This window comes from Amphibalanus amphitrite, unplaced genomic scaffold, assembly GCF_019059575.1.
Source record: "Amphibalanus amphitrite isolate SeventyFive unplaced genomic scaffold, NRLGWU_Aamphi_draft 000617F_arrow, whole genome shotgun sequence".
In the NCBI taxonomy this organism is placed as follows: Eukaryota; Metazoa; Arthropoda; class Thecostraca; order Balanomorpha; family Balanidae; genus Amphibalanus; species Amphibalanus amphitrite.
The window spans coordinates 147,401-174,317 of NW_024882111.1; the positions used below are offsets into that span (position 1 = coordinate 147,401).

The 26,917-nt window shown below is 50.0% G+C and overlaps 2 protein-coding genes, 1 long non-coding RNA gene and 1 other non-coding gene across 8 annotated transcripts; 2 read left to right on the forward strand and 2 right to left on the reverse strand.

The window, feature by feature from the left end:
• Positions 1-116: 116 nt before the first annotated feature.
• Positions 117-8,669, reverse strand: LOC122363346. Of its 4 annotated transcripts, none has more exons than XM_043332511.1 (6): positions 8,630-8,669; positions 7,238-7,355; positions 6,711-6,919; positions 6,295-6,448; positions 5,779-5,879; positions 117-1,156 (listed from the first exon to the last, which is right to left on the reverse strand). In XM_043332511.1, the coding sequence occupies exons 4-6, from the start codon at positions 6,419-6,421 to the stop codon at positions 884-886; spliced, it is 501 nt and encodes a 166-aa protein (XP_043188446.1). In that variant the 5' UTR covers positions 6,422-6,448; positions 6,711-6,919; positions 7,238-7,355; positions 8,630-8,669; the 3' UTR covers positions 117-883. The 4 variants fall into 4 exon arrangements, with proteins under 4 accessions (XP_043188446.1, XP_043188449.1, XP_043188448.1 ...); XM_043332514.1 differs by having other exon boundaries at positions 8,607-8,658; XM_043332513.1 differs by lacking the exon at positions 8,630-8,669 and adding an exon at positions 8,570-8,612.
• A 763-nt stretch (positions 8,670-9,432) lies between these two features.
• LOC122363348 (protein kinase C-binding protein 1-like) lies at positions 9,433-26,917 on the reverse strand. 2 transcript variants are annotated; one of them, XM_043332518.1, is made up of 13 exons: positions 26,843-26,917; positions 25,800-26,469; positions 24,815-25,081; positions 24,297-24,477; positions 23,836-23,966; positions 23,352-23,467; positions 22,706-22,799; positions 22,139-22,289; positions 20,875-21,680; positions 20,083-20,466; positions 12,067-12,220; positions 11,218-11,436; positions 9,433-10,249 (listed from the first exon to the last, which is right to left on the reverse strand). In XM_043332518.1, the coding sequence occupies exons 2-13, from the start codon at positions 26,448-26,450 to the stop codon at positions 10,212-10,214; spliced, it is 3,192 nt and encodes a 1,063-aa protein (XP_043188453.1). In that variant the 5' UTR covers positions 26,451-26,469; positions 26,843-26,917; the 3' UTR covers positions 9,433-10,211. The 2 variants fall into 2 exon arrangements, with proteins under 2 accessions (XP_043188453.1, XP_043188452.1); XM_043332517.1 differs by having other exon boundaries at positions 20,875-21,683.
• Positions 10,963-11,036, forward strand: Trnan-guu. Its single transcript has one exon. It is a non-coding gene; the product is annotated as a tRNA-Asn (tRNA).
• On the forward strand, positions 19,567-20,543 carry LOC122363349. Its single transcript, XR_006253342.1, has 2 exons — positions 19,567-19,786; positions 20,281-20,543. It is a non-coding gene; the product is annotated as an uncharacterized LOC122363349 (long non-coding RNA).

The following is a 26,917-nucleotide window of genomic DNA, read 5'->3' on the forward strand; positions in this document are numbered from 1 at the left end:
GACGATGCTCGGCACCCGAATTTTCTCCCGGCATGACTTTGGGCTATTGATGTTCGACAGCAATCACGTGACCACCAGACGGCAGTTATGTACAGGCCATGTACAGGCAATACGAGTTCGGTCCATATTCTGTATTGGGTGACATACACGACGATCGGACACAACGGCTATGGGATATGACGAGGAAACCACCCATATCCGAGCAACACTGCCAAACGTACCCCGGCTCCGCCCATGACTAGGTGGCAATGCCGCCAACACAAATATATGATCCAAATGACAGAACAAAATAAGAGTCATCCATGTAAGCACTTCTTTATGGGACGTGATCAGCTGAGCTAATAAAAACACAAACAAATATTCAGACTATTTTCACAAAATAACGGTACAACACTACACAGGTAGTCATATTGAAGCAGTAACAAACACATATAAGCCGTATAATCGATCGGCAAACGAATCAGCTTGCAAAGGCATATCTCATTATTGAAGACTAAAACAGATGGCTCGTTTTGACGAAATCGTAACAAAATTAATCTCCATCATTATTGCATAAAAAATACAAACAAGAATTAAGAAAAACCTACATGACAATTGACATACGATGATGCATGATCGAGACGAACTCTTGAAATGACAGCCTTGTGAGCTCGCCCTGAGCTTCGGGCGAGCAGCTCTCGCCAGCTGGGCAGCTGCTCTGTTCCCTCGGGTCCAGCTGTTCCACCAGCCGCTCGGCTTTCCCTTGGATGCAGCTGCCGCTCCCCTAGTCCGCCGTCCTGTTCCCCTCGGTTCACAGCGCCCTTCCAGCGGCCACAGCGGCTCTCTCCGGTCGGACCGACAGTCTCGCCTCTCGGCGGCCTCCGCCCGCGCTCGGCGGCGCCCATCACCGTTTGCCGTTACGGTAACGTTTGCGCGCCTGCGCCTTGGTGAACTTGTGGTGCCGGGCGGCCGGCTGCTCGGCGGCCGCGTCCTCCCCGTCTGCAGCGCCGCCGGCGGCCGGGTCGTCTCCGCTGGTGGCCGGGTCGCCGCCGAGCAGGTCCAGCGGCGGCTGCAGCAGCGAGCGTCTCTGGCCGGCCAGGTACAGCCGGTACCCCTTGCAGAGACCGTACCCGGCGCCGGCCACCAGCAGTACTAGCATTATCTGCGCCACCGGGTGCTGCAACACGGGCGGACGATAAGAGGCGGTTAATTTTACGCCCCACACAAGATACAGAAAATCTCGGGCAAACAACAATGCAGGGAACAACCTGGCATACATAGCATACAGAGATGACCCGAGCACACAGCACAGAGAAAACCCAGGCACACACAGCACAGAGAAAACCCAGGCACACACAGCACAGAGAAAACCCAGGCACACACAGCTGAGCACAGAGAAAACCCAGGCACACACAGCACAGAGAAAACCCAGGCACACACATCATACAGCGAAAAGCCCAGCCACGTCAACACTTCACCAAACGAACATCAACATGGCCAGAGATTTGACGCACTGTGAGCAGAGGGAAGACATCTCACAAGCAGGGTTGTATACGACTCAATCAATAGCAATCAATTAAATCACGACAAATCTGGGAAACCAATCAAATCAATCAAGTCAGAGCAGTTTTCGGGAATTGATTCAATCGACTCAAACGCAACAATGAAAGGAATCAATCAACTCAATCAAACGACTCAAACCAAGATATACATTAGGTTTTTTGCCCCACCAACTTGGAAAAGTGTCAATAGCAGTCTGGTGTACCTACCTACCTACCTACCTACCTACCTACCTACCTACAGAAGAAACATAAAAATATTGTCATTTAAAATTACAAATTGCCATGCCATTCAAAGTTTCTATGTAATAAGGAAGGATACCGTGATGGACAGGTGGATCATGATATTGAGGTTCAATGGGTATTGGAGCAGAAGTTTCATTTAATGGGTGCAAAATAACCCAGTAGTTGACTCGCCCCTTAACCCAAATCACCACCTTTCACCTAAAAGTTGTCAATTTAATTTTGGCCATATTCCAACTCCATTTACACTAAATATCAGATATTGCAGTTGAAAGTTGGCTCCTCGGATTTTGGCAGTGTTCGTGATTTGGCCATTTACCCTACACCATGTCTATTTTAATGGATAATATGCATCAATAATACATTAACCATAGGGCAGGCGCGGATCCAGGGGGGGGGGCGACGGGGGCGGTCGCCCCCCCCCCCCCCCGCCATCCGAAAAAGGCGCCCATATCCCGCGGCAGAGAGGGCGCCCCGAGCAGAGGAGCGGCGACACAGCAAAGGTTCAGCAGAAATAGGGCGCCTCCAGCAGAAGCTGGGCTCACCAAGCAGGAGAGTGACGCCCAATTGCATATTCCCAGCAGATGAGAGTCGCCCCAGCAGCAGATGGGCGCCCCTAGCAGAAGAGGGCGTCTCGTTACAAGAATATATGTAAAATACCTTCTGTTCAAGAGGGGCGCCCCTGGCAGCGGAAGGGCACCCTTAGTAGGAGACGTGTCCCCCTGAAGAGGAGCGACGCCCCAACAAAAGGAGAGAGGCGCCCCATTCCGAGAAGAGGGGCGCCCTGACAGCAGCTGGGCGCCCCAGCAAAAAAGGAGCCCCATAATAAGAAAATGGGTGCCACTGGCAGAAGAGGGGCGCCCCAGCAGAAGAGAGGCGCCACAGCAAAAGTTAATCAGAAATAGGCAGCCTCCAGCAGCAGAGGTTGGGCCCGCCAAACAGGATATGGGCGCCCCATTGACAATATCCGGCAGAAGACAGACGCCCCAGCAGCAGATGGGCGCCCCCGGTAGAAGAGGGGCGCCCCATTACAAAAAGAAAAAGAGTATATTCTACCAAGAGGGGCGCCCCTGACGACAGCGGAAGGGCAACCCCAGCAGAGGAGCGGTGCCCCAGTAAAAGGAGAGGTGTGCCCCGTTCCGAGCAGCAAAGGGTCGCCTCGCCCCAGAAAAAAAAAAAACAGGAAAAACGGCCCCATAAGAAGAAAAGGAGTGCCTCTGGCAGAAGAGAGACGTTCCCCGCAGTGGAAGGGCGCCCCCACAAGAGTGGCGTCTCCAACAAAAGAGAAGTGCCCCCTGCAAGAGAGGGGCACCCCACCAAAAGTTGGGCAGAAGTGGGGCGCCTCCAGCAGAATTTGGGGTCGCCAAACAGGAGAGGGCCGCCCTATTTACAGTAGAAAAGACTCCTCAGCAGCAAAGGGGCGCCCTAACAGAAAAGGTGCACTCGTAGTAGAAGTGGGACGCATCAGGAAGAAGAGGGGCACTTCTAGCAGAAGATGGGCGTCCCAGATAAGTGGGCCGCCTACAGCAAATTGGTCGTTCTTAGAAGGAAGAAATGAGGCGACTTAAGCAAAGTGGGTCTCTCCATAATGGATTAGGCGATCAAAGCAGAGGTTGGGTGCCCCCGGGAAGTGAGGCATACCAGCATAAGTGAGACGCTTCCAGAAAAAGGAGGGGGCATCACCGGGAGAAGGAGGACTGCACCAGTAAATGGAGGTCACCTTTTTGCTAATATCTTTTGCTAGGGTAGCGGTGCCCAGCTACGACTTTTAACCCGTGCCGTGCTGGTGGTCTGAGTTTTCCGTGTCCTGCTGGGGAGGGGGGGGGCACACTCCCTCGTCTAACTCAAACGGTCATTTTTTAGGTCAGGTCGAATGTCAGGTCACCAGAGGTCATCAAAGGTAAAATGTTGCCTGTTTCAACATTTTTCGGTTTCCAAGCAGCGGCACATAACTCGGAAACCAATAGAGCTATAGCGCCGCAGAAAAGCGCATTCGATAGCCCTTTTAAAGGTGTTTCTGCAAGCTGCGCTCAGATTTGACCTCAGGTCAACTCAGGTTTAGCATTCAGAGGGCAAAAGACTCTAAAAATAGCCTTTTTACGAACAATGTTTTCCTGCAATAACTTTTGACTCAAGAGAGTCTCGACATTACGTTTGCCAGCATTGCGTTTCTGTCGTCGAGACACTTCGAACAAACTAAAGGTTGACCTTATGAAGGGTAATTTTGAGAATTTGACCTCAGGTCAAGGTCATGACCTGACCGGGAAATGTCATGCTGCATAGCAGTCGATGCGTATCGTCGAGCTGAACACAGCTGAGGTGTTTTTATCGCTCTAGCTTGAATCTATCAAAAGTTATTAAAAAAAAACTGCTGCGGACCTTTCATGACATGGGATGACCTCTGGGACATAATGAGTGGTCACACTAGGTGCAATGTTCTTATTCAGTGTGCTAATTTTATATGTATCCCAATGCTTGATATTGTCTAGAATGGCGCTCGTCCAAAAGAGATGCCTTTCAGTTTTCTCCCAAAGACTTAATTATACTTACCTATCTAATGGAGACGTCGCACAACTGACCTGACCTTAGGTCAGAGATATCGAAATTCCGAGATATACATTTCATGAATAGTGTTGCTTTCATCAATCGCTGAAAGGTTCAAAGCAATCGTTCAGTCGGTATAGCAATGGTAAGCATTTGAACTTTTTCTTAGGCTGGGTCACTTGGCATAACCTGGTGACCTGACCTTCCATCACCCGCGTCAGACATTTTTACAACATGTGCAAAAAAGATGCATGATAAGGTATGCTGAAAATGGCGGCGCTGCGCGCAGCCGTTTTTCAGATATTTGCGAAAAACCTGAGGGGGAGCGCGATAACGCCCCTAGCACGGCGCGGGCTTTTAGCTCCCGATTTTGACGGTTTGGCGCCCCCTTTGTATGGAGCGCCCCCGGATTGCCAGGTCGCCCCTATTTCGACTTGCCGCCCCCCCTCCCGAAAATTCCTGGATCCGCCCCTGCCATAGGGAAATAGAATTAAATATCTTACCTGCATGTGACGGTTTCGATTAGACAGAGACTGACGGGCAGCCTGAAAAATCTTTCCACACAATGTGCATTTGAGACGTGGGATGTTGTCAGATTGGGAAGGAAGAGATTTGAAGTATTTAGCGGTCCACGACTCTGGACGTGGCATGTCAATGTTAGGTACCTATGTGAAGAATTCAAAACATTTTATTGCAATACAATTTGAAAGCAAGCAAGCAGTTATTTATAGAGTTCAGTTGGTTGTTTCTGAGGAGATGTGGAGATGTGAATTATTAATTAATCACACTTTATTAGTATATAGGGCCTTGCACTTTATCATCTGAATTTAAAAAAAGTTGCCTGCTGAGTGCAGAAAGGTAGGTAGGTGCATCGCCAGGTTCTATCACCAGGATTGGAGCAGTTATGAGTTATTGCAGTTGAAAGTCAAAGTAGGCTGTTCATGTTTAGGCCCTGTTCTTTATTTGGCCATCTACCCCATATGTATTGCAGTTGTGATGACAAGCAGTTTTCAGTGTAGTTTTGTGATCTTTGATGTCATCAATTGGTGTCATTATTTTCGTCAACTAAAACTTATTTGAACTTTCCATTCAATCGACTCAATCATACGAGTCATTCTAATTTTCGGGAATCAAATCAGTCAACCAGTCGCTAAAGTCAAACGAGTCAGTCAACCAGTCATCTCGAAAAGTCAATCGACTCAATCCAATCAACTCAAAATACGCGTTGAAACAAATCAATCAATTCAATCGACTTGATTGGTATACAACCCTGCTCACAAGGCGCCTGGGTGATATCTCACAACGTGAGCGTGTGTGCCTTCTCACAAGAGCGTGGGTGTCATCTTGCAATGTAAGCGTTGGTGACATCATTATTCTCACAGCGTGAGCGTGACATCTCACCGTGACCGTGAGCGTGGGTGACATCTCACCGTGAGCGTGTGTGAGATCTCACCGTGAGCGTGGGTGAGGCGGTGAGCAGCAGGTCGGCGAGCACCAGCAGCACTCCCAGCACGATACCGGCGCCGGCCCCCAGGTACGGCAGCTGCCGGTCACCTGAGGACACCGCCGCCGCCGCCCGTTAGAAAATGACAGGGAAATGCCCACGACGCCGTGAAGGGATTGGAGAAGTACGGTGTGGATGAAAATAGGAATTAGATGTAAGCACTCAGCACAACTGTGATCAGCGTGATGCAATAATAATAGTGGCAAGCAAATGAGAGGAGGCTACCGATGGAACCTAAAAAAAACGGACAAAAGTACGGCGGAAGTAGGAAAAATACTAAGCCTTGTTTGCAAATATAAACACAACTCTCAGGTAGCAGAGTACGCTAGCTGATATTTCCTGTAAAACTGCAGTCTGCAGGACATATGTTACTGATAAAATGACAAGTCCCGTCGTCAATAGCCTAATAGTCAAAAGCCCCGTCCAATCAGCGCTACATTTCGGACGCGCCGCGGCGGTACATACCGGCGCGCTGGGCCCTTGCCGACGTGGTGGCCGTCTGTATGGCCGTCAGCAGGGCCGGGTCGTGCGGCTGCAGCGCCAGGGCCTGCGTGAACGAGATGCACGCGTCCGAGAAGAAGCCAGCGGCCATCTCCACCTGGCCCTGCCGGTAGTAGCCCTGCAACGACCGCAACACGTGCTTAGCTCAGAGAACTGAGAGGGATGGCGTCTCAGTGAGGGAAAACTGTCAGACATGGCACATGTGGCTACTTTAGATTAAAAAAAAGCATCTCATATGAATGAATAGTAAATGGGTAACACTCAAATTACCAAGCATCCATCATACAGCCCAAACATTTGACCATCTCAGCATCATTACAGAGCAATGCACCCTTGAGCTGAGACACTTTGTTCCAGTGTTGCCAGGGATACCTACGTACCTTTGGCCACTTTGGCTCTAGCTGGATGGCCCTCCTGGCATCCTCCAGGGCCAGGTAGTGCTGGTCCAGCTTCAACAGCACATGACTCCTGTTGCTGTACAAAGGTGGTTTCTGGGCTCACGCTTGATGGCATGAGAGTAGTGGAGCAATGCCTCATGAAATTTGCCCTCCTTCAGGCAGGCATTGCCCCTCTCCTTTAGCTCCAGGGCCTGGGAGGGCAGACAGCTCATGATCCATCAGCATACTGACACTGTGCACTCACTCTGATTGGTCAACCAAGTCATCATATATATGATTACCCACACAGACAGCCATTTCAGCACATCTAATCAATAAGTTATCAAAGGTATAAACTGCAACTGACAATTTTTGTCAACATGTCTGATGTCACATAGTTTGTGATGTTAAGCACTGATTATTGGTAGAATCAATCAATTTTTCATGCTTAATGCTGATCATATCACATTGACAGAAAATCCACACCTCTCACCAAGCCTGTCAGGTCACAAGCAGGACAGTTTACTTACCTCTGCCATGCTTCAGTGGAGGTCAGTGAAGGAATAAACAAATTAATATATGATGATCTTTAAATATGAAGCAAATATTCTTTATAAATCATTCATTCATTCCATACAGCCATGGTTCCTGAAAACACATAGGAATTGGGATACCCATGAATGTAGACTCAAACAGAAAATAGGTAGGTACAATTTTTATCTCTGACTTTCTTTACCATACCACAATCTGCAGTCTACCAAGCTGACTCAACAGACAATGGCATGGTACAAAAATAGACAATATTCAGTAGATCCACACAGGACTAGAAAAAAGACACTGTGAAGTGTCAGAGAACTGAATCATATAGGGACAGTATATTATGACACATTAAGCCCAAGGTATTAGTAGAGCAGATGTCACAAGAAGGTTTTCAGACCAAGGAGAGGCACTATCTATGCCTGGAGTCTGGAGATGCTTCTTTCAAACAAAACCAACCTAATCAAGCCTGACCTAACCCTACCGGTAAAAGTATACATGAAGTCCGAGTGACTGTTAAAAGATAAAGTTTTCATATTCTTACAATATTTGACATCCTGAATCCAAAAATGATGCTATATATTTCTTGGATATAAAGAAAAACATAATCAAACCTGACCTAACCTTACCTATTTACCTACAACCTACAAACCTACAACCTAAAACCTACAAACCTACCAACCTAAAACCTAAAACCTACAAACCTACAACCTAACCTAACCTAAAACCTAAATTTTTTGCTGTTACATATTTGCATCAACAGCGTCACAATTGTCTACTCGGACCTAATATATACTAGTACCACCTTACCTTCAACCTATATGCTACAACCTAAAAACTAAAAATAACACTCCCTATAAACCCAAATATAACAACCTCAGTTTTTGCCAGTCCCATAGCTCAGTTGGTAGAGCGTTGGACTCCGCGTGGTGAGAGCAAATGTTCCCGGTTATATGGTTTGAAGTGCGACGGGCGCTTGACATTTATGGGCCTCCTGACAAGTGTGGTTGTGGTTGGTGGCAGGCCGTAGCCAGGTGGTCGGTGAGGACTGAGGGGAACAGCCTAGGTGTTAGGATATCATTATACCCTAGGTAATAAGTGCAGCAGGCATTAACTGAGCATTATTAGGGCCATTTAGATGCTCGGTTTGGTAAAACAGTGCTTGATTTGCGCTTTTTGCTATTTATAACTGCGTGGGTTGTCAACCAAGACGCAGTAGTGACGTTTGCGCCACATAGTTATTATTACTTTACAGGGTATTCCCGGAATAAATCACATGCATGCTACCACAATATTCTCGAATATAATGGCAGAACGATATATACAATATAGGTATCTAAGGTCTATAAACAGGATTTCCACCGATAAATGAAGCCAATACGAACCGTCCCACACATTGGCCAAACAATTTGGCAGCTCTTAATGATGTTTCACCACAGATTTTCCTTTACACAGGCATAAAGGAAAACTTTATAAGATGAAAGTTTCTCTTCAGGTCTCTTGAGAAATGAGAGGTCAATTGTATCCGTAACTGACCCTTCATCTGAGACCATGAACTAACGGAAAAAGGTTATGCCCCGCGTTCGATGTCTCTCGGACGACGAAGATTCTACGTCGTCGGCGGCCAATCCCGTTCAAGGACGCGGGGGCTCGGCTGCGGTTATGGAACGTGATTGGCCTGACGACGTAGAATCTTTGTCGTCCGAGAGACATCGAACGCGCGATAATGTTTACACGAGGTGTTTTCATTGTTCTAGCACGTCTACCAAAAAGTTACTGTCGAAAAACTGATGACTTTAAAATTTTGTCCCCATTTCAGGCAGTTGACGATTGACTCACAGATGCAGATGGAGGGAAGGCAGGCGGCTGCCACCGGCACGATTGATGAAGTAATCATACCCCGCGTTCGATAACGAGTGATGAAGTTATCTTACCCCGGACGGCGTAGAATCCTCGTCGTCCGAGAGACATATGTCTCTCGGACGACGAGGATTCTACGCCGTCGCCCGTCCGGCCAATCACGTTCCATAACCGCAGCCAAGCCCCCGCTAACCTTGAACGGGATTGGCCGGGCGACGTAGAGACGTAGTATCTTCGTCGTCCGAGAGACATTGAACGTCCGAGAGTTAGTCGCAACTCTTGCTTATCAATTCGCTGAACCTGTATACCATGGACTAATAAAACCAGATTCTGACCGACTCCGACGTTTATTATCAAACTGAACCATGATTGGTCGGTTGAAACGAGCGGTATTGTCGAGCTTTTCATACACATGACGCGGAGACCGGTGGTGTAAAAACTCCAAAAGGACGCGCGCACGGTGGCCGGCGCGGCTTTAATGTGACAGGACCGATGTAGCGCACGACTACCAAGCGAACAGCGGGGGCAGCCCGCGCTGGCTCGGCAGAGAGGGAGCCGTGGAATGCAGATGTCGGCACTATGAGATGAAAACGAGTCTCAGGTTATGCTGATGCACACACAAAAACGTATGTTATGTATGTCCGCTTTCGAGAACAAGTCAGCAGGTGAAAGTTTAACCTTCCATACCAGCTCTGAGCTCACTTTGCAAAACCGTTCCGCCGAATGGGATCCTCCAAGCCAAAACCCCTCGAAAAGTACACTTTTCACAGTACAAGCATACCGGCGAACGGTAAACAGAGAAAAACTCAGACGCGGCGTCCACTCGCCGTTCCGAGTAGAGCTGATCGTGCTCACCACCTTCCGCACGTACACACAGAATAAACAGAAAGTGGGCGGCAGAGCGCCCGTCAGCACTCCTCGGGTTGTCCCGGGGATGGCGCGGACGGGACCGGTCCCACAGCTCTCAGTCAGCGCGCTCAGGAGACCGGCTGCGGCTGGGGCTCCTGCTGCTGCTCCTGCTGCAGCTGCTGCGGCTCCTGCACCTGCTCCGCGCTCTGTTCAGTTTCCTCCTCGACAGCCACCGGCTGGCCGCCCCCGCTCTGCTGGTTAGCGCACGTCAGCATGTGCTTGGGCCACTGCGCCTCCTGCGGGCCACAGACAGCGCCATTGGTCAGTTAAAAAACGTGATATCCCGTCCGAGAGTCAGCCCGACCCGACTGGAAGGGTCGTCATGGCGCCCTCCTGAATGAAGGAGTGCGACCAGGCTGCATGACGACTGGTACTGCATCGCTGCGCTCTGACCCGCACGCCGAGAGGAAGCGAACATGCCCCTACATATATCTTGACTGAACAGTGAACTTCCCGGCCCTGATGGGAACGCGACCCTGGCTGCAGCGAATCACATGTCCCATTCTGGAGTGAGGAGGTGCGGAATGGCAGCATTACGGATGTCCTGGAGGTCACCTACGGGAACTCCAGAGCCGAGGGGCGTTATAAGCAGATGAATCACAACATGATTGTCAATGGGCAGTACTGGGCCAGGGTCAACGATTCCGGCACCGTCTATCAGTTCACGTGGCTGATTGTGTCAAAGGACAAAATCGATCCACCCTAAAAGGACGAATTCGGTCCAAACTGACTGATGATAACCCTCATAAGGGTTTCTCCGAAACTATCAATCCATGTTTACACCATTTGACAAGCATACACCGATGCACTATTCACATAGTGATCTGGAATGGTGTCGGTGTGGAGTGGACGTTACTCCGGTCACTACACTATAGACCAAATTGGTGCAAAATATCACAGAATTCAGCACGCTCGTACCAAACTCCCTTCAGGCTGCTAACCAACACCCGCCTCCGTGGCGCAATTGGTTAGCGCGTTCGGCTGTTAACCGAAAGGTTGGTGGTTCGAGCCCACCCGGGGGCGCTCCACTTTTCTTCCCAGGACCCTAGACAAAACAATGTGCGAACGAACCCTCTTCAGATTCGCCTTTGTTGCTCTCGACTTTATGCCACTCCATTACCTGATCTACCTTATTGAATAATGAATAGCTAATAATCGATAAAAAAGCTACACAAATACCAGGATGGTTGCCGTCGGACTGTACCTGACAGGGGAAGTCGCAGTAGGAGGTGTTCCAGCAGCAGTAGAAGATGGCCTCCTTGCCGGCACGTGGCGCACCACTGCTTCTTCTTGGTCTCTGCCACCTTGAGCTCAGTGAGGCGGCTCCACTCTGCGCGCTCCGAGGCGAACGCCGTCGTCAGCTTGTTGACCGTCTTCTTCTGTTCGATCTCCATGCTGTTGCGCAGCTCGGCCAGCATCGTGTCTGACGGGGAGGGGAGGATGTGTCAGACGTGTCAGCTGTCACTGGGAGGAGAGGCGGGGTTTCAGCTGTCACTGGGACGTGTCGGATGTCACTGAGAGGCAAGGTGTCAGCTGTCACGGGGAGCTGGGGAGGTGCCAACTGTCAACTGCAGCAGCAGCGGCAGCAGCGTCCCACAGGCACTGTCAAATTCGCACAGGCAGCCCAAAGACCGTGTCAGAGATAGTATTATGTCTGGTAAGTGCCGGTAACCCACATACGAGTACAGCGGTAAGTTACTGAGTATCATGGACAAGACAGAGTTGAGGATCTGGACGTCCAGACTACCGGCCAAATGTCATAGGCATCCGTGAGTCATGTGAAGCGGTCCCAAAACATTCAGCTCCATGTTTGATAGCGGCTGCCACCGGTCTGATTGACCAGTGACCCTTGAGAGCTCCACCTGGTGTGGACTGACCAGTGACCCTTGAGAGCTCCGCCTGGTGTTGACTGACCCGTGGGCCGTGACCTTTTTCTGTTCGGAGAGCTCCATCTGGTGTTGACTGACCTGTGACCTTTTTCCGTTCGGAGAGCTCCATCTGGTGTTGGCTGACCTGTGACCTTTATCTGTTCGGAGAGCTCCATCTGACTGACCTGTGACCTTTTTCTGTTCGGAGAGCTCCATCTGGTGCCGCCACTGGAGTCGCTCCAGCTGGAGGCGCAGACTGGCCAGGGCGGCCGGCGCCGCGCCCGACTGCGCCAGGTCCGTCAGAGACTGGTCCAGGCACGAGCGGATCATCTCCGAGAGCTGTACGGCAGACAGCGGTAAAGGGCGGTCACAGTACAGAGACAGCGGTAAAGGGCGGTCACAGTACAGAGACAGCACAGTTACCCTGACGACGAGAGGCACACATCGGTCACACCCGTGATCACACTCCCTGATATCGTCCCAACATTATATTTTGGCTTGGGTTTCGGAGGGGATATTCCTCACAGCAAAGAGGGCTTCATCTTCATCTTCATCTTCGTGTTATCGGGGCAAGAGGCACGATGTCCTGTAGGGCCCGTTCTCGCCGATTTCCATAACTTCACTTAGTACTCAGTCTGTTACAGGAGTGGAGTACCAGATCGACTCCCAGTGTGCATCCAGCCTGTTCTTAAAGGGACCCTCCCACCTTCAAAAAAGTTAATGAATTGGCACGAAAGTGATGTCGCTCGGTTCAGAAAGAGCGAAAACGAATATCTACCAAATTTCATCGAAAAATATTCACCGGTTTTCAAGATATTAGAATTTTACTTTGTTTACTTTTTGGGATCTCCGCTGTTCCTAGCGACTTTATTTGAAAGTGCGGCATTTGTTGCGCGCAAAGCAGCATATACCACCGCGTGCTACCAAACGTTTAGTAAAAGATTTAAAAATCGTTAGATCTCCGCTGACGTCACAAATTCTAAGGGGGCATACGAATGCACTAGCCCCTTAGAATCCGAAAACTGCAAGTTTGAAATTCCATATCTCCGAATTAAAGCATTAGTCGATGTTGTGAGTGCCCAAACCGGTATTTGCAGGCCATGGCCACCAATTTGGCTATCTCAACTCAAAACTAATGTTAAGGTGGGAGTGTCCCTTTAAAGACGTTGACTGAGGGCGAATGTACAATTTCTGCTGGAAGCCCGTTCCAATCGTTAATACACCGCACAGAAAATGAATTCAGTCTGGCACGGCAGGTTGCACGAGGCTTCCGTAGTTTAAGTGTGTGACCCCGAGTTCGCCTTTCAGGATTCGTTGCCAGAAGCTCTGAAGGATCAGTATCAACGTGGCCGTGCAGCATCTTGTATGCGTGAATCATATCCATGCGTCTACGCCGATAGTACAGTGACGGGAGCTTCAGTCTCTTCAGCCTTTCAGGATATGGAAGGTCGGATATGGAAGGTGGCGATGCTCACCACTAACCGGGTGGCTCTTCTTTGAACCCTTTCGACTGCCTTCTGATCAGCTCTATTGAACGGACCCCAAACAAGACTGCTGAACTCCAGGTGAGGCCGCACGAGAGATTTGAACAGAAGAGAGCAGGGTAAATTCATCTAAAAAGGCGAAGGACCGGCGGATGACCGCAGGAACTTGAGACGCTTTGAAGACCGCCGTAGACGCTTGCTGTCGAAACTTCAAGATTGAGTCGACCTGCACACCCAGGTCTCTCTCGACTGACGTGTTTGTCAGTCTGTCCGACCCCATTTGAAATGAGTGGTGGTCCTTGGCTGCACCAACATGAAGCACTTTACACTTATTCTCGTTAAATGGCAGCTGCCAAGTTCTAGACCATTCCACGAGGGCGTTCAGGTCTGCCTGCAACGTCCGCACATCATGTTCAGAGAGATGCCTGAGAACAGCTTTGTGTCATCTGCGAACATTCGCACATTTGAAGTGACAGCATCTGGCAAGTCATTGACATAGAGCAAGAAGAGCAATGGGCCCAACACTGAGCCTTGGGGCACACCACTGCGCACAGGGACCAAATCTGACAGGTTTCCATATAGGGACACTTGCTGCATTCTGTCTTCCAGGAATGATTCAATCCAAGACAACACTCGGTCACCAATACCATAACAGCGCAGCTTGCCTATCAGTCTCTTGTGTGGGACGGAGTCGAACGCCTTTCGGAAGTCAAGGTAAATCACTTCGACCTCCGTCTTGCCCTCCAACAGGCGGCTCCATGAGTCTATAGAGTCAAGCAGTTGCGTATCACAAGATCGCTTCGGGCGGAAGCCATGTTGGTCCTTGGACAGCAGGTCATTTGACAGCAAATGGTCCATTAAACAATCACGAATGAGCGACTCGAGAATCTTACAGGGAACAGATGTGAGGCTGACAGGTCTATAGTTTCTTGGGTCTTCCTTTTCACCTTCTTAAAGATTGGTATGACTTTACCGTGCTTCCAGTCTGCAGGAATAGACCCAGTTTCAAGCGATTTTCGGAACAGTAAGGTCAAGGGAAGGGAGAGAGGACCACTCAATTCCCTTAAAACGCGGGGGTGAATGTCATCAGCTCCTGGGGCACTATTGGGGTTCAGTGCTTTAAGCTTTTGCCTCACTGTGAAAAGGTTGACTGGTATATCGATCAGCGGCGGCCCTGTGTAACGGTTGCTGTAGTTGTGGCACGACATCCGTTTTTTCAATAGTGAATGCGCCTGAGAAGACGTCATTCAGGAGCGAGGCCTTCTCTTTTTCCTCGCTAACAAGGCCCTGGTCGTTTCTTAGATCACCAATACTTGATTTAACTTTACGGCGGCTGTTCACATATTTCCAAAAAGCCTTCGGGTTTTCTTTCATGTTTGCTGATATCTTAGCTTCAAAATCTTTCCTTAACTGGCGAGTCAATGCCTAAGCTTATTTCTGCAAATCTTATATCTGCTATAGTCGATGGGGTCTTGCGTTCTCATGTACACTGACCACAGTACCTTCTTCTTCTTCTTGAGGTTTAGTGAACGGCTATTCATGTAAACGTTCTTTTTAGACTTGACGTTTCTTGCTTTGGGTATGCACTCACTCATCAGCGATTCAAGTTTGCTCCTAAACCACTTGTAACCCGCGTCTACACTCATGGTTGACAAACAGCTCCAGTCAACTGCATGTAGTTTTACACGCAAGGCCGTGAAGTCAGCGCGGTGAAAATTCCATTTCAAGCCGGCAGAAGAACATTTTGTTGTTGTAACAGGCAATATCGCATTTCAGTAGCACATGATCACTCCTTCCTAATCCAGGACAATATTTGATCTTTGTTATCATATTCTCATCATTTGTAAACACCAAATCCAGTATACTAGGCCTACAACCCTCTCTAAATCTGGTAGGCTTGGTGACATGCTGGAACAGGAATGCATCCTGAACGGCAGACAAAAACTTGTTGGCAAAATGTGCTTCAGATGCGCTGCAAAAGTTGTTTTCCCAGTCAATCTGAGGAATGTTAAAATCCCCAACAATGAGCAGGTGAGTGTGCTTGAGAGAAATCGCATTTTGGAGTAAGCAAGACAAATCATCAACACTTCGATGGGGGTCGCCTGAGGGGCTGCGATAAATGCATCCGGCAAGTAGCACGTCATTGTTTTCCAAGCACAATTGTACCCAAAGTTGCTCTTTAAATCTTGAATCTGGAAAATGTACGTTGGAAACTTTCAGTCGATGATGAATATAGATGCATATGCCTCGAATGCCAAGGTAATTGGTATCATCAAAGTTGGTGTGCACTTCATAACCAGGCACAGAGAACAAGACAAGGGGCACTGACGACATCCGCACCTTTGGTAGCGCTTCAGTGATGAAAATGATATCGGGATCTTCACCACAAATAGTCATGCACAAATCATCCCTCTTGTTCAACAATTGGTCCGCATTTGTGTACCAAATACGTAGGCACCGAGTGCCCTCAGAGGCATTCTTCACGGGCAGTCACGCTTGCTGAGGTTCTGGAGGACAGCCATCAGACACCGTAACATACAAAGATAACACACGGGAGGTATCGTTACGTGCTGATGCATCAGCTGGAACCAAGTCATGGGTTGCAGCCGACGACCGGACGACTGGCAAGGTAATGGATCTGGCACTGTCCCTTGCACTATCGAACCTCCGACCGGCTTGGGCATGTGAAACTGGCCTGTCATTGGAAATGATTCTCCCGTTGCGGATTACAAGGCTTTGTTCACCGGCTGCCCTGCGAGAGCGGAGCTCATCTCTCAACTTCCTAGAAGCCTCGCGCTCCACCTTAGTTTGGTCGGGGGAGAGGTATATGTTTCCCCATCGCACTGAATGGCGGAGCTGCGGGGCCATTTTCAGCAGTTCGTGCTTTATGTCCTCGTTCTCCAGCGTTACCACGAGCAGTCTGGGTTTGTCAGGGTTAGCCTTGCCGACCCGAAAGGATCTGGCCACGCTAACTCGTAGTCGAAAGGTTTCCTTGACCATCTAAAAATTGGTTGATGTCTTCCTGGGACCTCTGCTCCAAAGTTCCAGCCCTCGGCTCCGGGAGGTTGTGCAGGATGATGTTCTTTTTTCGCTTGTCTTTGTCGAAAAAATCGTCAACGACTTTGGCTATACTTGGGACGTCGTTTGGAGGTGTGGCAGAGAGTGGCAAGGCTGACAGCTTAGCGGACACTTCACTAATAACTTCGGAGCACGAACCTCTCACTATTTCGGCATAGGTACTTTCCTGTGACTTTTTCTCGCTTATGCATCCTTCAATCAGCTTCATTCGATCACCTGCGGCTTTTTCTTGTTGTTTTAGGATAGCAGTGTTTTCCAGAATAGCCTGGTGCATTTCCTTCATCTGGCTCTCTACACTCGAGAATTGCGCATCCATCTTCTTTTCAATTGACACTTTTCCCTGCACAAGATTGCGGAAATCCTGCACGTGATCTTCACATTCCTCGCACAGCCAAAGGAGACCAAATCGAGTAATCGCTTTGTACGCCTCCTCCTCCAGGCCCTGGCAAGCTGGATGGTACCAGGTCATGCATATTTGGCATCTGATTGAACCAAAAACGTCGTTCGAAACCGATTTTCCGCAAGGCTTACCCTCGGATCCATTACAAATAACATTGCCCGTGACCTTTGGCACGCTTTTACTAGAGGGCAAGGCACCGGCTTTTTTGCCCTTTCTGTTCCTCTTACGCTTGTTCGCTACAACCCACTCTTCAAAGAATGGATCAAATCCTTCAATGAGTGAGGATGTCTCAGAATCTTCGCCAACAGAGTCGTTCATAATTCAGCTAATGGTATCTTGAAAACGAACAACTACTCTATTTAGCTGCACGAGCCTTCCTACGAAAATCAAGGGCACTTTGCCCTACTTTTACTGAGTTTTTTTTTTTAAACAAAGACTAGAAAAAATCAACTTTTAGATGTAAGAATAAAGACTCATCTTATACTTATATGACACAAAAGTATGTTCCATAGCATCTACGTTAAATTAGGAACATGCTAATATATAATACATTAATGAAAACAAGCTATTATCGGCTAAAATCCAAGTTTTCTAGAGCACAGCAACAACACGTCTGCACACTTCAAGAACTCCAAGAATCAAGAAGAATCAAGGTTGTTTGGGCTCTGGAAGAAGACGTCGAGGTCTATGTTGTAGCCCATTTTTTTTGAATCACGCGTTTTTCTATATCAGTTTGATTTCTCTTCGGTCAGTCTTGTCTGTCTGCCCGATGTTTGTCGTATCTTGACTTAAATTGGTTAGATGTTTTTGCCATCTTGGTGTGAGAGCTTAAAGGAAATAGTTCACTTTCACGAAATTATTTTTTTGCAACGGATTTATGATTTTTTATGTTCAAAATAATCAGCAAAGAAAATAAAACCTTTTTATAACAAAAGATTATTTTCTATATTTTGATATAGGAAAAACTTTTCAGTTTCTGTAAGGCACACGCGATCCAGTATGAAAAGAGCATGGGTCCCGAAAATTCTTCAGAAACAGAGAAATTATCGCAGCCACCGGCATTTGGGCGATCTGCTCGATCTGATAATGTTCCCCTGAATGTCCTAATTGATCAGTACGAGAATTTCTCTAGAGTTCTCGTAGATAATTTCTCTACTTTCTGAAGAATTTTCGGGACCCATGCTCTTTTCATACTGGATGGAAATATATGCAAGGCACACATCCTCAACGCAAGACACCTTTTTCGGGACGAGAAATAGAATATCTTTGCCTAGGGTGATCGTTGGGCTGTAAAAGCTCCTGATTTATGCTCGTCTCAGCCCAAGCTACGGAACTGCTATTCCAGTTCAAAACCCATGTTAAAAAGTGAACTATTTCCTTTAACAAATTCCATTTATTTATAACTCTTTGTGAGAAAAATCTTCCTCTCTTCAACGTCCGGTGGTGGGGCTTGTACAGTTTGAGGTAATCTCGCTCTGTTCGGTTTCTAACGTTAAATAATTGGGTGAGGTCACACTCGTGGAGCTGATGGAGGATTTTGTGGGTCTCAAGTAAGTCTCCCCGTTCTCTTCTCTCTCTAGGGTGGTAAGCTTAAGCTGTCTCAGCCGCTCTGGATAATTTAACCCTTGCAGTCCCACAACTCTTCTTGTAGCTGCTCTTTGAACTGTTTCAATCTTCTTGATATTATATTTCTTATATGGAGACCACACTTGGGGACAGAATTCAATGTGAGGGCGAATGTTTTGTATGTGAGATTAAACATTGCCGGCCTCAGCTTTTCAAAGGTTCTCCTTACCATGCCCCAACTGGCATATGCTCGTTGGGTGCATTTGTTGATATTTTGTTGAACTCGAGCGAGGAGTCAACAATAACACCCAGGTCTTTGTTCGTTGGTGTTCTCCAGCTTAGTACCACCGAGCATGTAGACTGGTCTGTCGGACATCATTTGTTTGGTGCCGATTCGAAGGGTCTGGCACTTAGAAGCATTGCAGCATAGTTTCCATTGACGAGACCAGTGCTCAATCTCTTGGAGATCCCCTTGTAAGCGCTCCACATCTTCATGTGACTTGATGTGTCGGTAGATTTTACTATCATCAGCAAAAATTTGCACCTGGCTAACTATTTGATCCGGCATGTCATTAATAAACAGAAGGAACAGTGTGGGACCGATCACTGAGCCCTGTGGGACGCCACTTGCTACCTTTGCCCAGCTTGAGTGGGCTCCGTTGACTACAACTCTCGTTTCCTATCGTAGAGGAAGTCTTCAAGCCAGTTAAGCAGCTGACCGCCAATCCCTGATCGGTATAATTTATGACAAAGTCTTGCATGTGGTACGGTGTCAAAAGCTTTTGCAAAGTCTAGATAGACAATGTCTGTAGGTACCTTTTCATCAAGGCTGCGGCTGCAGTCTTCCAAAGTGGAGAGGAGGTTTGTTAAACACGACCTTCCGGAAACAAATCCGTGTTGGCGTGGGTTCAAAATGTCGTTCTGCAAAATATGACTCATTATTTGTTCATTGACGATTCTTTCCATCACTTTACTGCATATGCAGGTTAAACTAATTGGGCGGTAGTTTTGGGCTTCAGTTCTTGATCCCTTCTTATGGACTGCTGTGACGTATGCCATTTTCCATAGACGAGGGACATGTCCAGTGTCCATCGAGTTTTTGAATATGTTTCCAATAATAAGAGAGTTTCCAATTTCCAATAATAAGAGTTTCCAATAATAAGAGAGAGAAAAATTGCGAGTCAGAGAGGCACGAAAAAGAGCGGAAAACAAGAATACCTAGCCAATTTAAATGTGAATCTTCGATGATGTGGGACTGCTTTATAAAACAAGTGAAGGAAATATAGAGGTAGTTTTAACTTAAACGCTAGTTAACAAATATACACGCAGATGCTTCTCATTGGTAAAATTGAGTGTGAAAATCGCTCTGGAAAATAGGTGAGAATGGAAAATTGTTTTCATTTGGATGTCATTCCCCACCAAAACTGGCAACTTTTGGGACCCCTGACACCCAAAAACGGCTGCCTAATCTAGTATTCCTTCACCCAGCATATTTTGCCCAATTATGCCTTATGGCGTATTCACATCTATCGAAAAATAAATAAGTTACTTCTGAAATGATCATTCACTATACAATGCATATCCCCCCTCCCCCCCAATCAATAACCAATGCTGCCGTTGCCGACCGCATCCCACCAGCGCCCATCAGCAGCCCCGTGTCCAGCCCCACTCACGTCGTTAGCCTGAGTGCGCAGCTGCTCTCCGACGGCTCCCGTGTGGGTGGGCGGCGCCGGCGCCTGGGCAGCCGTGGCGCCCTCGGCCGGCCCGGCGGCCGACGGGCCGTTCGACACGGCACCGCCGCTGTTGGGCACAATCATCATCGGGCCGATGCGGGACGGCGTGTACACGATGAATCCGGCCTCCTGCGACAGGCTGGTGGCGACAGAGCGTGCCGGCGTCTGGATGGTCACCGAGCGTCCCTGCGACTGGGTCCGCCCCTGCGACTGGGAGACCGCCGAGCGGCCCTGAGGGGTGGCCGGGCTGCCGCGCTGCTGCCGCTGCTGCGGCGACTGCTGCGCCAGCTGCTGCTGTCGCACAGCCGCCGCCGGCGACATGGCCTGGCCGGACGGAGGAAAACGGTTATGACAGCGCCGGGAGCAGCCGTACAGAACACTCAATATAAGTTAAAACTGAATGTCGCATTTGATACTACGGAAGGCCTAACCGAAGCTAGGTGTGATTATGGTTATATTTGGGGCTGTAAGGACGCCCTAAATGCATCAATCATCAACGCTATCAAGTCAGCTGGATATAAAACAACGCTCTCTAGAGATGGATGCTTGCCAGGAACTGCCTCCTCCCCCACCGCCAAACCCTAGTCTCCTTATCTGCAAGTGATGAGTAAACTGAGCTTTATGGCGCTTTAGAGCTTAAAGACTTAGGCTTTAGGCAGGATTTAGGCTTTAGGATTGGATATCAGCCCGCCTATCCTCTGTATCGGTGCCGATCGGTGTTGCCCCACTCACCACGTCTACTCCGTTGGTGCGGACCGGCACCGGGCTGGCCCGGGCCCGCGACTGCGGGGCACGCAGGATGGCCGGCCGAGTCAGGCCGCCGGGCGGGGGGCCGGTCGGGTTGACCTTGACCAGCCGCTGACCAGTGCCCACCGCCGGAGACGCCACTGCCTTCACTGGAGTGGCAACGGCGGCGGCAGGGGCCGCCTTCTGAGCGGCCTTGGCGCCGGCCGCCGGCTGGGTGTCAGCCTTGGCCGCCGGCTTTGAGCCAGCCGCCGGGGTGGCCGGCGTGGCCGGCTGGGCAGCCGCCGCCTTGGCGGGCGCAGGAGCCGGACTGGCAGCCGCCTTGGCAGCCGGAGTGGCCGAGGCGGTGCCCTTGGCAGGAGCAGCCGCCTTAGCAGAGGTACCGGCGGCCGCCTTGGCAGGAGTCGCCGCGGCCGGCTTGGGGGCAGGAGAGGCAGCAGCCGCCGGGGCGGCGGCCGGTGTCTTGCCCTGCGACTTGCGGGCCGGTTTGGCGGCCTTGGGCGTGGGCGTGGGCGCGGCCTCGTCCATGGGCTCGTCCTCCTCCACCTCCTCCATCATCTCCTCCATGTTCTCCTCCATCCCCTCCTCCTCCCCCTGTTCCATCTCCTCGTCGCCCTCGGCCTGCAGCTCGGGCGGCCCGCCCGGCGCGCCCGGCCCGGCCCGGTCCCCGCCGGCCTTCCCCGCCGCAGCAGCGCCCGCCGGCGGCCCAGAGCGGCGGGCCTTCTTCTGCTGGCGCAGCTTCTCCAGCTTGTCCAGCTGCAGATCACTGCCACCCCGCTTCCGCTTCGCCACCTCTGCTGGAGGGACGGGTGGTTTGTTCGTCAGGCAGCGGCAAAAGGAAGTGGAATCAGTCCCAAGGACTAGACGTGTCACAAGGCCAGAAACGCGGACAGAACGCCTGTCGGTAATGTAAACAATTTCTGGTGACCAAAGCATTCAGACTATTTGTTTAAAGGGCAAATATTACCTAGAGTAACGTGAGGTGGGCATTTTGAATTTTATCATATGATCGTTGAGCCCTTGCCTATTATGATTTGAAAGCATGTGTCAGCTTACTCTTCAAACGACTACCGCCGTCCGAGGGGACTCGAACCAAATGGTTTGGCAGGTAGTGCCGTTTAGCCACTCCCACTCTCCGGATCAACAGACAATATGAATGACCGGCAGGCAGCTCCACCGCCCTTACCCCAACTCCACTAAGGCACTCATCCCACCTCCGCCGTTACCGGCACCACCCAGCGTGCGCCCTCACCCTGGTCGGGCCGCACGATGTTGCACTCGTAGTTGGGCAGCATCTGCTTGATGTGCTCGGTGATTTTGCGCGGGTCGTAGACGGTGCGCGGCTTGGCGTGCACGAACTTTCCGAACTTCTCCTCGAGGTTGTGGATGTGCTCCTCCAGCTCCTGCGGGCGGGGCCGACCGAGCGCCGTAATGGACGGTAGGGACGGATGGATAACCGACAGTACGACGGATAGTGAGTAATATGTGGCCAATCGACTAGTGACGGATTCCATTTTGAGCAGTATGAGGGGAGCGGTCGGAGGATCGGCAGCGGAGAATACAACGGATAAAACGGCCACGTATCACTGACCATGGACGTTTTCCACATCAAAGCAAAAATAATCGCAGTTCACACGATGTATAAATGTTGCCTACTAACGTTAAGACACCTATATCATATGTGACGTAAATTGTTTTCAGCGCATGCAGAGATGTACCAAACCTAAACCCAAGATATATTCTGCCCAAACCATAGCGATACGGAGACGAATCGACTGGCTAGTGGCTCCTCAGTTCGGCCCTGTTAGGAATCACTGACCTCGATGCAGGCGTCCAGGCTCTTGCTGCGGTTCTTGGGCGGCGACGGAGGGTCCTTGGAGAACAAGTAGCACTCCTTGATGGGAACCCAGGCCCTGCAGTGTGCAGACAGACGTCAGTCACTACACCAGGCATCAGCGACAGACCGAAACTGCTGGCATACCTACCACACGGCCTAGTTTACAAAGATACTGAGCCGTCAAATTGAGCCATCAGCTACCGTAAAGGCTGAAACAGACTCTTTCCGCGTTCAGGAAAGCGTATGCGAGAGCCTATTCAAATACATTGTAATTCTTCTCGCATCAATCGCTTGCGGGAGGTGCGTGCGATTGATGCGAGCGTGCTTCCATGTATTTGAATAGGCTCTCGCATGCGATTTCCTGACTGCGGAAAGAGTCTGTTTCAGGCTTTAGTCACATCTTGGGACACACCAATTAGGCTGAACATCGCACAACACCACGTCATTTATGTATTTCAATTTTCAGCTGAATTACACTTCTCACACATTTCACGCATTTATTTGAGCCTCCCACTAATCTTCCCAGCTGCTTCTTTCTCATGAGTCTCATGTATTATGTGGATCAATGTAGTCAGAGAGCAGGTAACAGGAGCCGACTCCCTGGCCGGCGTTCATCCCTCCTTCTCACCTATCGTGCCGGCCGAAGAAGCGGCAGTCGACGTTCCCGTCGCGCGATTTGACCGCCTTGGCCGGCCAGTAAGGGAATCCCTTCAGGCGCGCCCAGATCAGCATGTGCGGGTGGGGCTGCCAAATCGAATGGGAGAGCATGTCAACGACTCTGTCGACGAATGTTCCGACAGGAATGTTCAGATAAGCATTCCTCAGGCACAAAGTGCACATTGAATGGTCAATGGATACAATAAAGCTGCTCTATCCACCGACACATAGCTTCTCATTTTGTGTAGTAAATAGCCGTGTCAGTGGCAGGACTCCGCGAAAATAACCCGGTGAAAATTGGTGAAAGCTGACATCTAAGATGCGTTAGGCGTTAATGCCCGTTAAAGGCAGGACACAGCATGACATTATCCGACCACCGGATGGTTAATGGTCATACAGATTAAATGGTCCACACGACACTGCGCGAGCCCTCGTCATAACGGCGATCAACTCACGCAGGCGAGCGTGAACCAGTCCTCGCTGAGGTAGGCGTTGCTGTAGCAGTCGGGGCACGTCTCGATCTCCTCCATCTCCCACTTGCACATGCGCAGCAGCGACTTGGCCAGCGCCGTCAGCTTACTCGTCTCTGAAAACGGAATTAATAACGTAAACCTCGACGTAGTCTTAGGACCACGTTATTGAAAAAGTATTCAGGCTCACGGACAGGCACACCTACACCGTCTACTAGTTCGTAAGCTCACGATCAGATATATGTTTGACATGCTCGTAGTAACTACATATACGACTACCTGTTCAAAACTAAAAACTACGGGCAGTCACCCAACAACACTCAAGCATTTCCCTTGAGATACAACAGCCCCTCCCACGATACTTTCACAGACGTCTCCCCCCCTCCCCCTTCAGACCCTCCACTCTCCTCCTCCCCTCTCAAACCCAGCGTCGAGCGGTGCCTTACGTCCGTTGAAGAGGATGCAGTTGTGCAAAATCCACTTGCAGTCGGCAATGAATGCCTCGGTGGAGCCGTACTGGCCGCGCTGGATGTTCTCCTCCATCGTGTTCAGGTCCATCGGACAGGCCACGAACTCGCTGTAGTTGGGGAACTTCTCCTCGTCCACCGGGGTGATGAACGGCTCCGCCTGTGGTCGGGAGGAGACGAGGTATGTTAGGGAGGTGAGGTTATGAGCTGAAACGACTGCCACGTAGAACTCATCGAGACGTAATGGAACACTTGTCCATCCATCCAGATAAGTTACTCTGATAATGATGCGCGTCATTGCGCATAATTGCTAAATGTATGTCAATCAAATATCGACCAGTCAACCCTCAAATCATTAGGTAGGTGAAATGTCACGTGCATCACGGAATAATGTGATGAGCCTATCACCAACCACCGACCTCCTACCGCGACCTGCCCAGTAGTTCCTTCCCTCCCCGACCCGGTCACATCCCCGATCCCCGTCGTCACTAACTCACCCCAGGCAGCCCCTTGAGCCGGCCGATGGCGTGCTTCAGCAGCAGCGTGAACTGCTCGTGGGTGAGCATCTTCATGGCCGGACTGAGGTTGTCCACCGTCTCTGCCTGCACCACGCGCCGGCACTCGACGCACACCCAGTCGCCGGGCGGGTCGGCCGACAGCTGCGCGCACTTGAGGTGGAACACGCGCGGACACGTCTCGCAGCAGACCACCTTACCCTCGCGGTGGCACACCCAGCAGCAGTTGTCGTTCAGCGATGCGCCGCTCTGCCAAACCGGAGGAGCCGGGGAGTTAGCGAATGTCACATACGAGCAGCTATGAGTAGTGTGTATGAGGTCGTGCATTGCATTAGTTGCAGACAATTTAAATATCTGTGATTGACAAGCTCACGATATTCCTCCAACCAGAGTTCAATGATCTTGCCTTTCTCTACAGCTAAGAAAGAATGATAAACGGAAAATACGACTTTTTAATGAATGCAAGTATATAAGTAACAGGTGACTGGTTTACCTAAAATGATAGGGTGACGTTAATAATTCGCACTTCCTCGCCCGCCAATGGCATTCGCGAACAAAAGTACGTATCGCAAAATCACGTAGGACAAAAGTACGTGCGCAAATATTCGTAAGCTTAAAAGCGTAGGCGATAAAGTTCGCAAAAACAAAAGTATGCATCGCTAAAAACAAACTAACCTGGCCTGACCCAATCTATCCAAACCTAGCTAACATAACCAAACCCAACCCAGTCCAGCCTAGCTCAGCCTTACCACTAATTTAACCCATCCTTTTGTTCCAGCATACTTTGTCTTTGTAACTAACCCACATGATCAATACCCACTTTTGTCCAACGTACTCTTTGCTGACGTAAATTTTCCATTCGTACTTTTGCCATGCGTACTTTTGTCCGCAACCCTAACAGCCGTGTGTAAGCAGTCAGCGCCCTCTTTTCCAGCCCTTCTCCCCCCCCCCCCGACTAGCCACTGACCGCCAGCGGGCCGGACGCCTCCTCCTCCGACTTGCGTCTTTTCTTGGCTTCGTCGCCGCTGCCGCCACTTCCTCGCTTCTCGCCGGCGGCCGGCGCGCCGCCCACGCTGCGCTTGTAATCCTTGATGAAGTTCTTCTGCTTGGCGGCAAAGGCCGGGTTCCGGGAGCGGGTGGCGCGCGGCTTCTCGCCCCCAGCGCCAGAGGCGGCGGCATCAGTCATGGCGGCTGCCTCTGCCGGTGTGTCCTCTGCCGTCGTTTCCCCGGTCAGAGTGGCGGTGGCCGGCTCCGCCTCTGCTTCCACCTCATGTGTGGCTTCTTGTTCAGCAGCTGCTGCGGCAGGTACGGGTACCTCCTCAGCAGGAGCCTTCTTGCTGTTGGCCGCCTCAGTCTCTGCTGGCGGTTCAGGTGGAGGAGCAGCCTGCTCAGGTGCAGGCTCGCTGGCAGGCTCAGCAGCTGGCTCAGCAGCTGGCTCATCTACAGCAGGAGCAGAGGCATCTGCGGCAAGGGCAGCCTCCTCGGCAGTGGTGGTAGCAGCAGCGTCTGGTGCAGCTTCAGCATCCTTAGCTTGAATCACATTGCTGGCCTCAGATTCTGAAGTTTCTGTTGAGCCCTTTGCAGCATCACTCTGGTCTTTTTCTGGGTTTGCTGACATCTTGGCAGGTCACCAAATGCTGAAAATAAAAACTAAGTTAAATGTCTTCAAAACAATTATACCTGCCTGGAGAGTCTTGAACATGATAACAGGCGGACCGAGGAAAAGGCTGTTACGGTTAGGCGTCCCGGCCTCAACTGTGTCTTAAGTTGACTAAGTCACCAAATGTATACAATAATGATCAGATCAATGCCTATTGCCTAGCCTATCACTATTTATGACAGTTAATTATCTATTCAAATAGGTTCCGACGGGCAACACCGAAAAATGACATGTTTACCAAGAAACGTTCTACAACGAATCTTAAAACGAAATTCGGTTACTAACCATACAATGCGATTCGCAATTTATCCAGCAAGTAAAACAATCATTTTCGAACGTTTTTAACTCACCGTGAGGGCACAACAACAAACTCAACTTGGTAAACAAACACACGACGCCGGTGTTATCACCGAATCTGACGCAGT

What these genes read in the sequence shown, in the direction of transcription:
- LOC122363346 (XM_043332511.1), bottom strand. Translation starts at nt 6,421, where the DNA reads ATGGCCGCTGGCTTCTTCTCGGACGCGTGCATCTCGTTCACGCAGGCC. An exon ending in GGCAAGGGCCCAGCGCGCCG is followed by an intron (nt 5,880 to 6,294) that starts GTATGTACCGCC and finishes CGGTGTCCTCAG; the next exon opens with GTGACCGGCAGCTGCCGTAC. An exon ending in CCGCCTCACCCACGCTCACG is followed by an intron (nt 1,157 to 5,778) that starts GTGAGATCTCAC and finishes CCCGTGTTGCAG; the next exon opens with CACCCGGTGGCGCAGATAAT.
- LOC122363348 (XM_043332517.1), bottom strand. Translation starts at nt 26,450, where the DNA reads ATGTCAGCAAACCCAGAAAAAGACCAGAGTGATGCTGCAAAGGGCTCA. An exon ending in GGCTCAAGGGGCTGCCTGGG is followed by an intron (nt 24,478 to 24,814) that starts GTGAGTTAGTGA and finishes TCCCGACCACAG; the next exon opens with GCGGAGCCGTTCATCACCCC. An exon ending in CTGCATCCTCTTCAACGGAC is followed by an intron (nt 23,967 to 24,296) that starts GTAAGGCACCGC and finishes TTCCGTTTTCAG; the next exon opens with AGACGAGTAAGCTGACGGCG.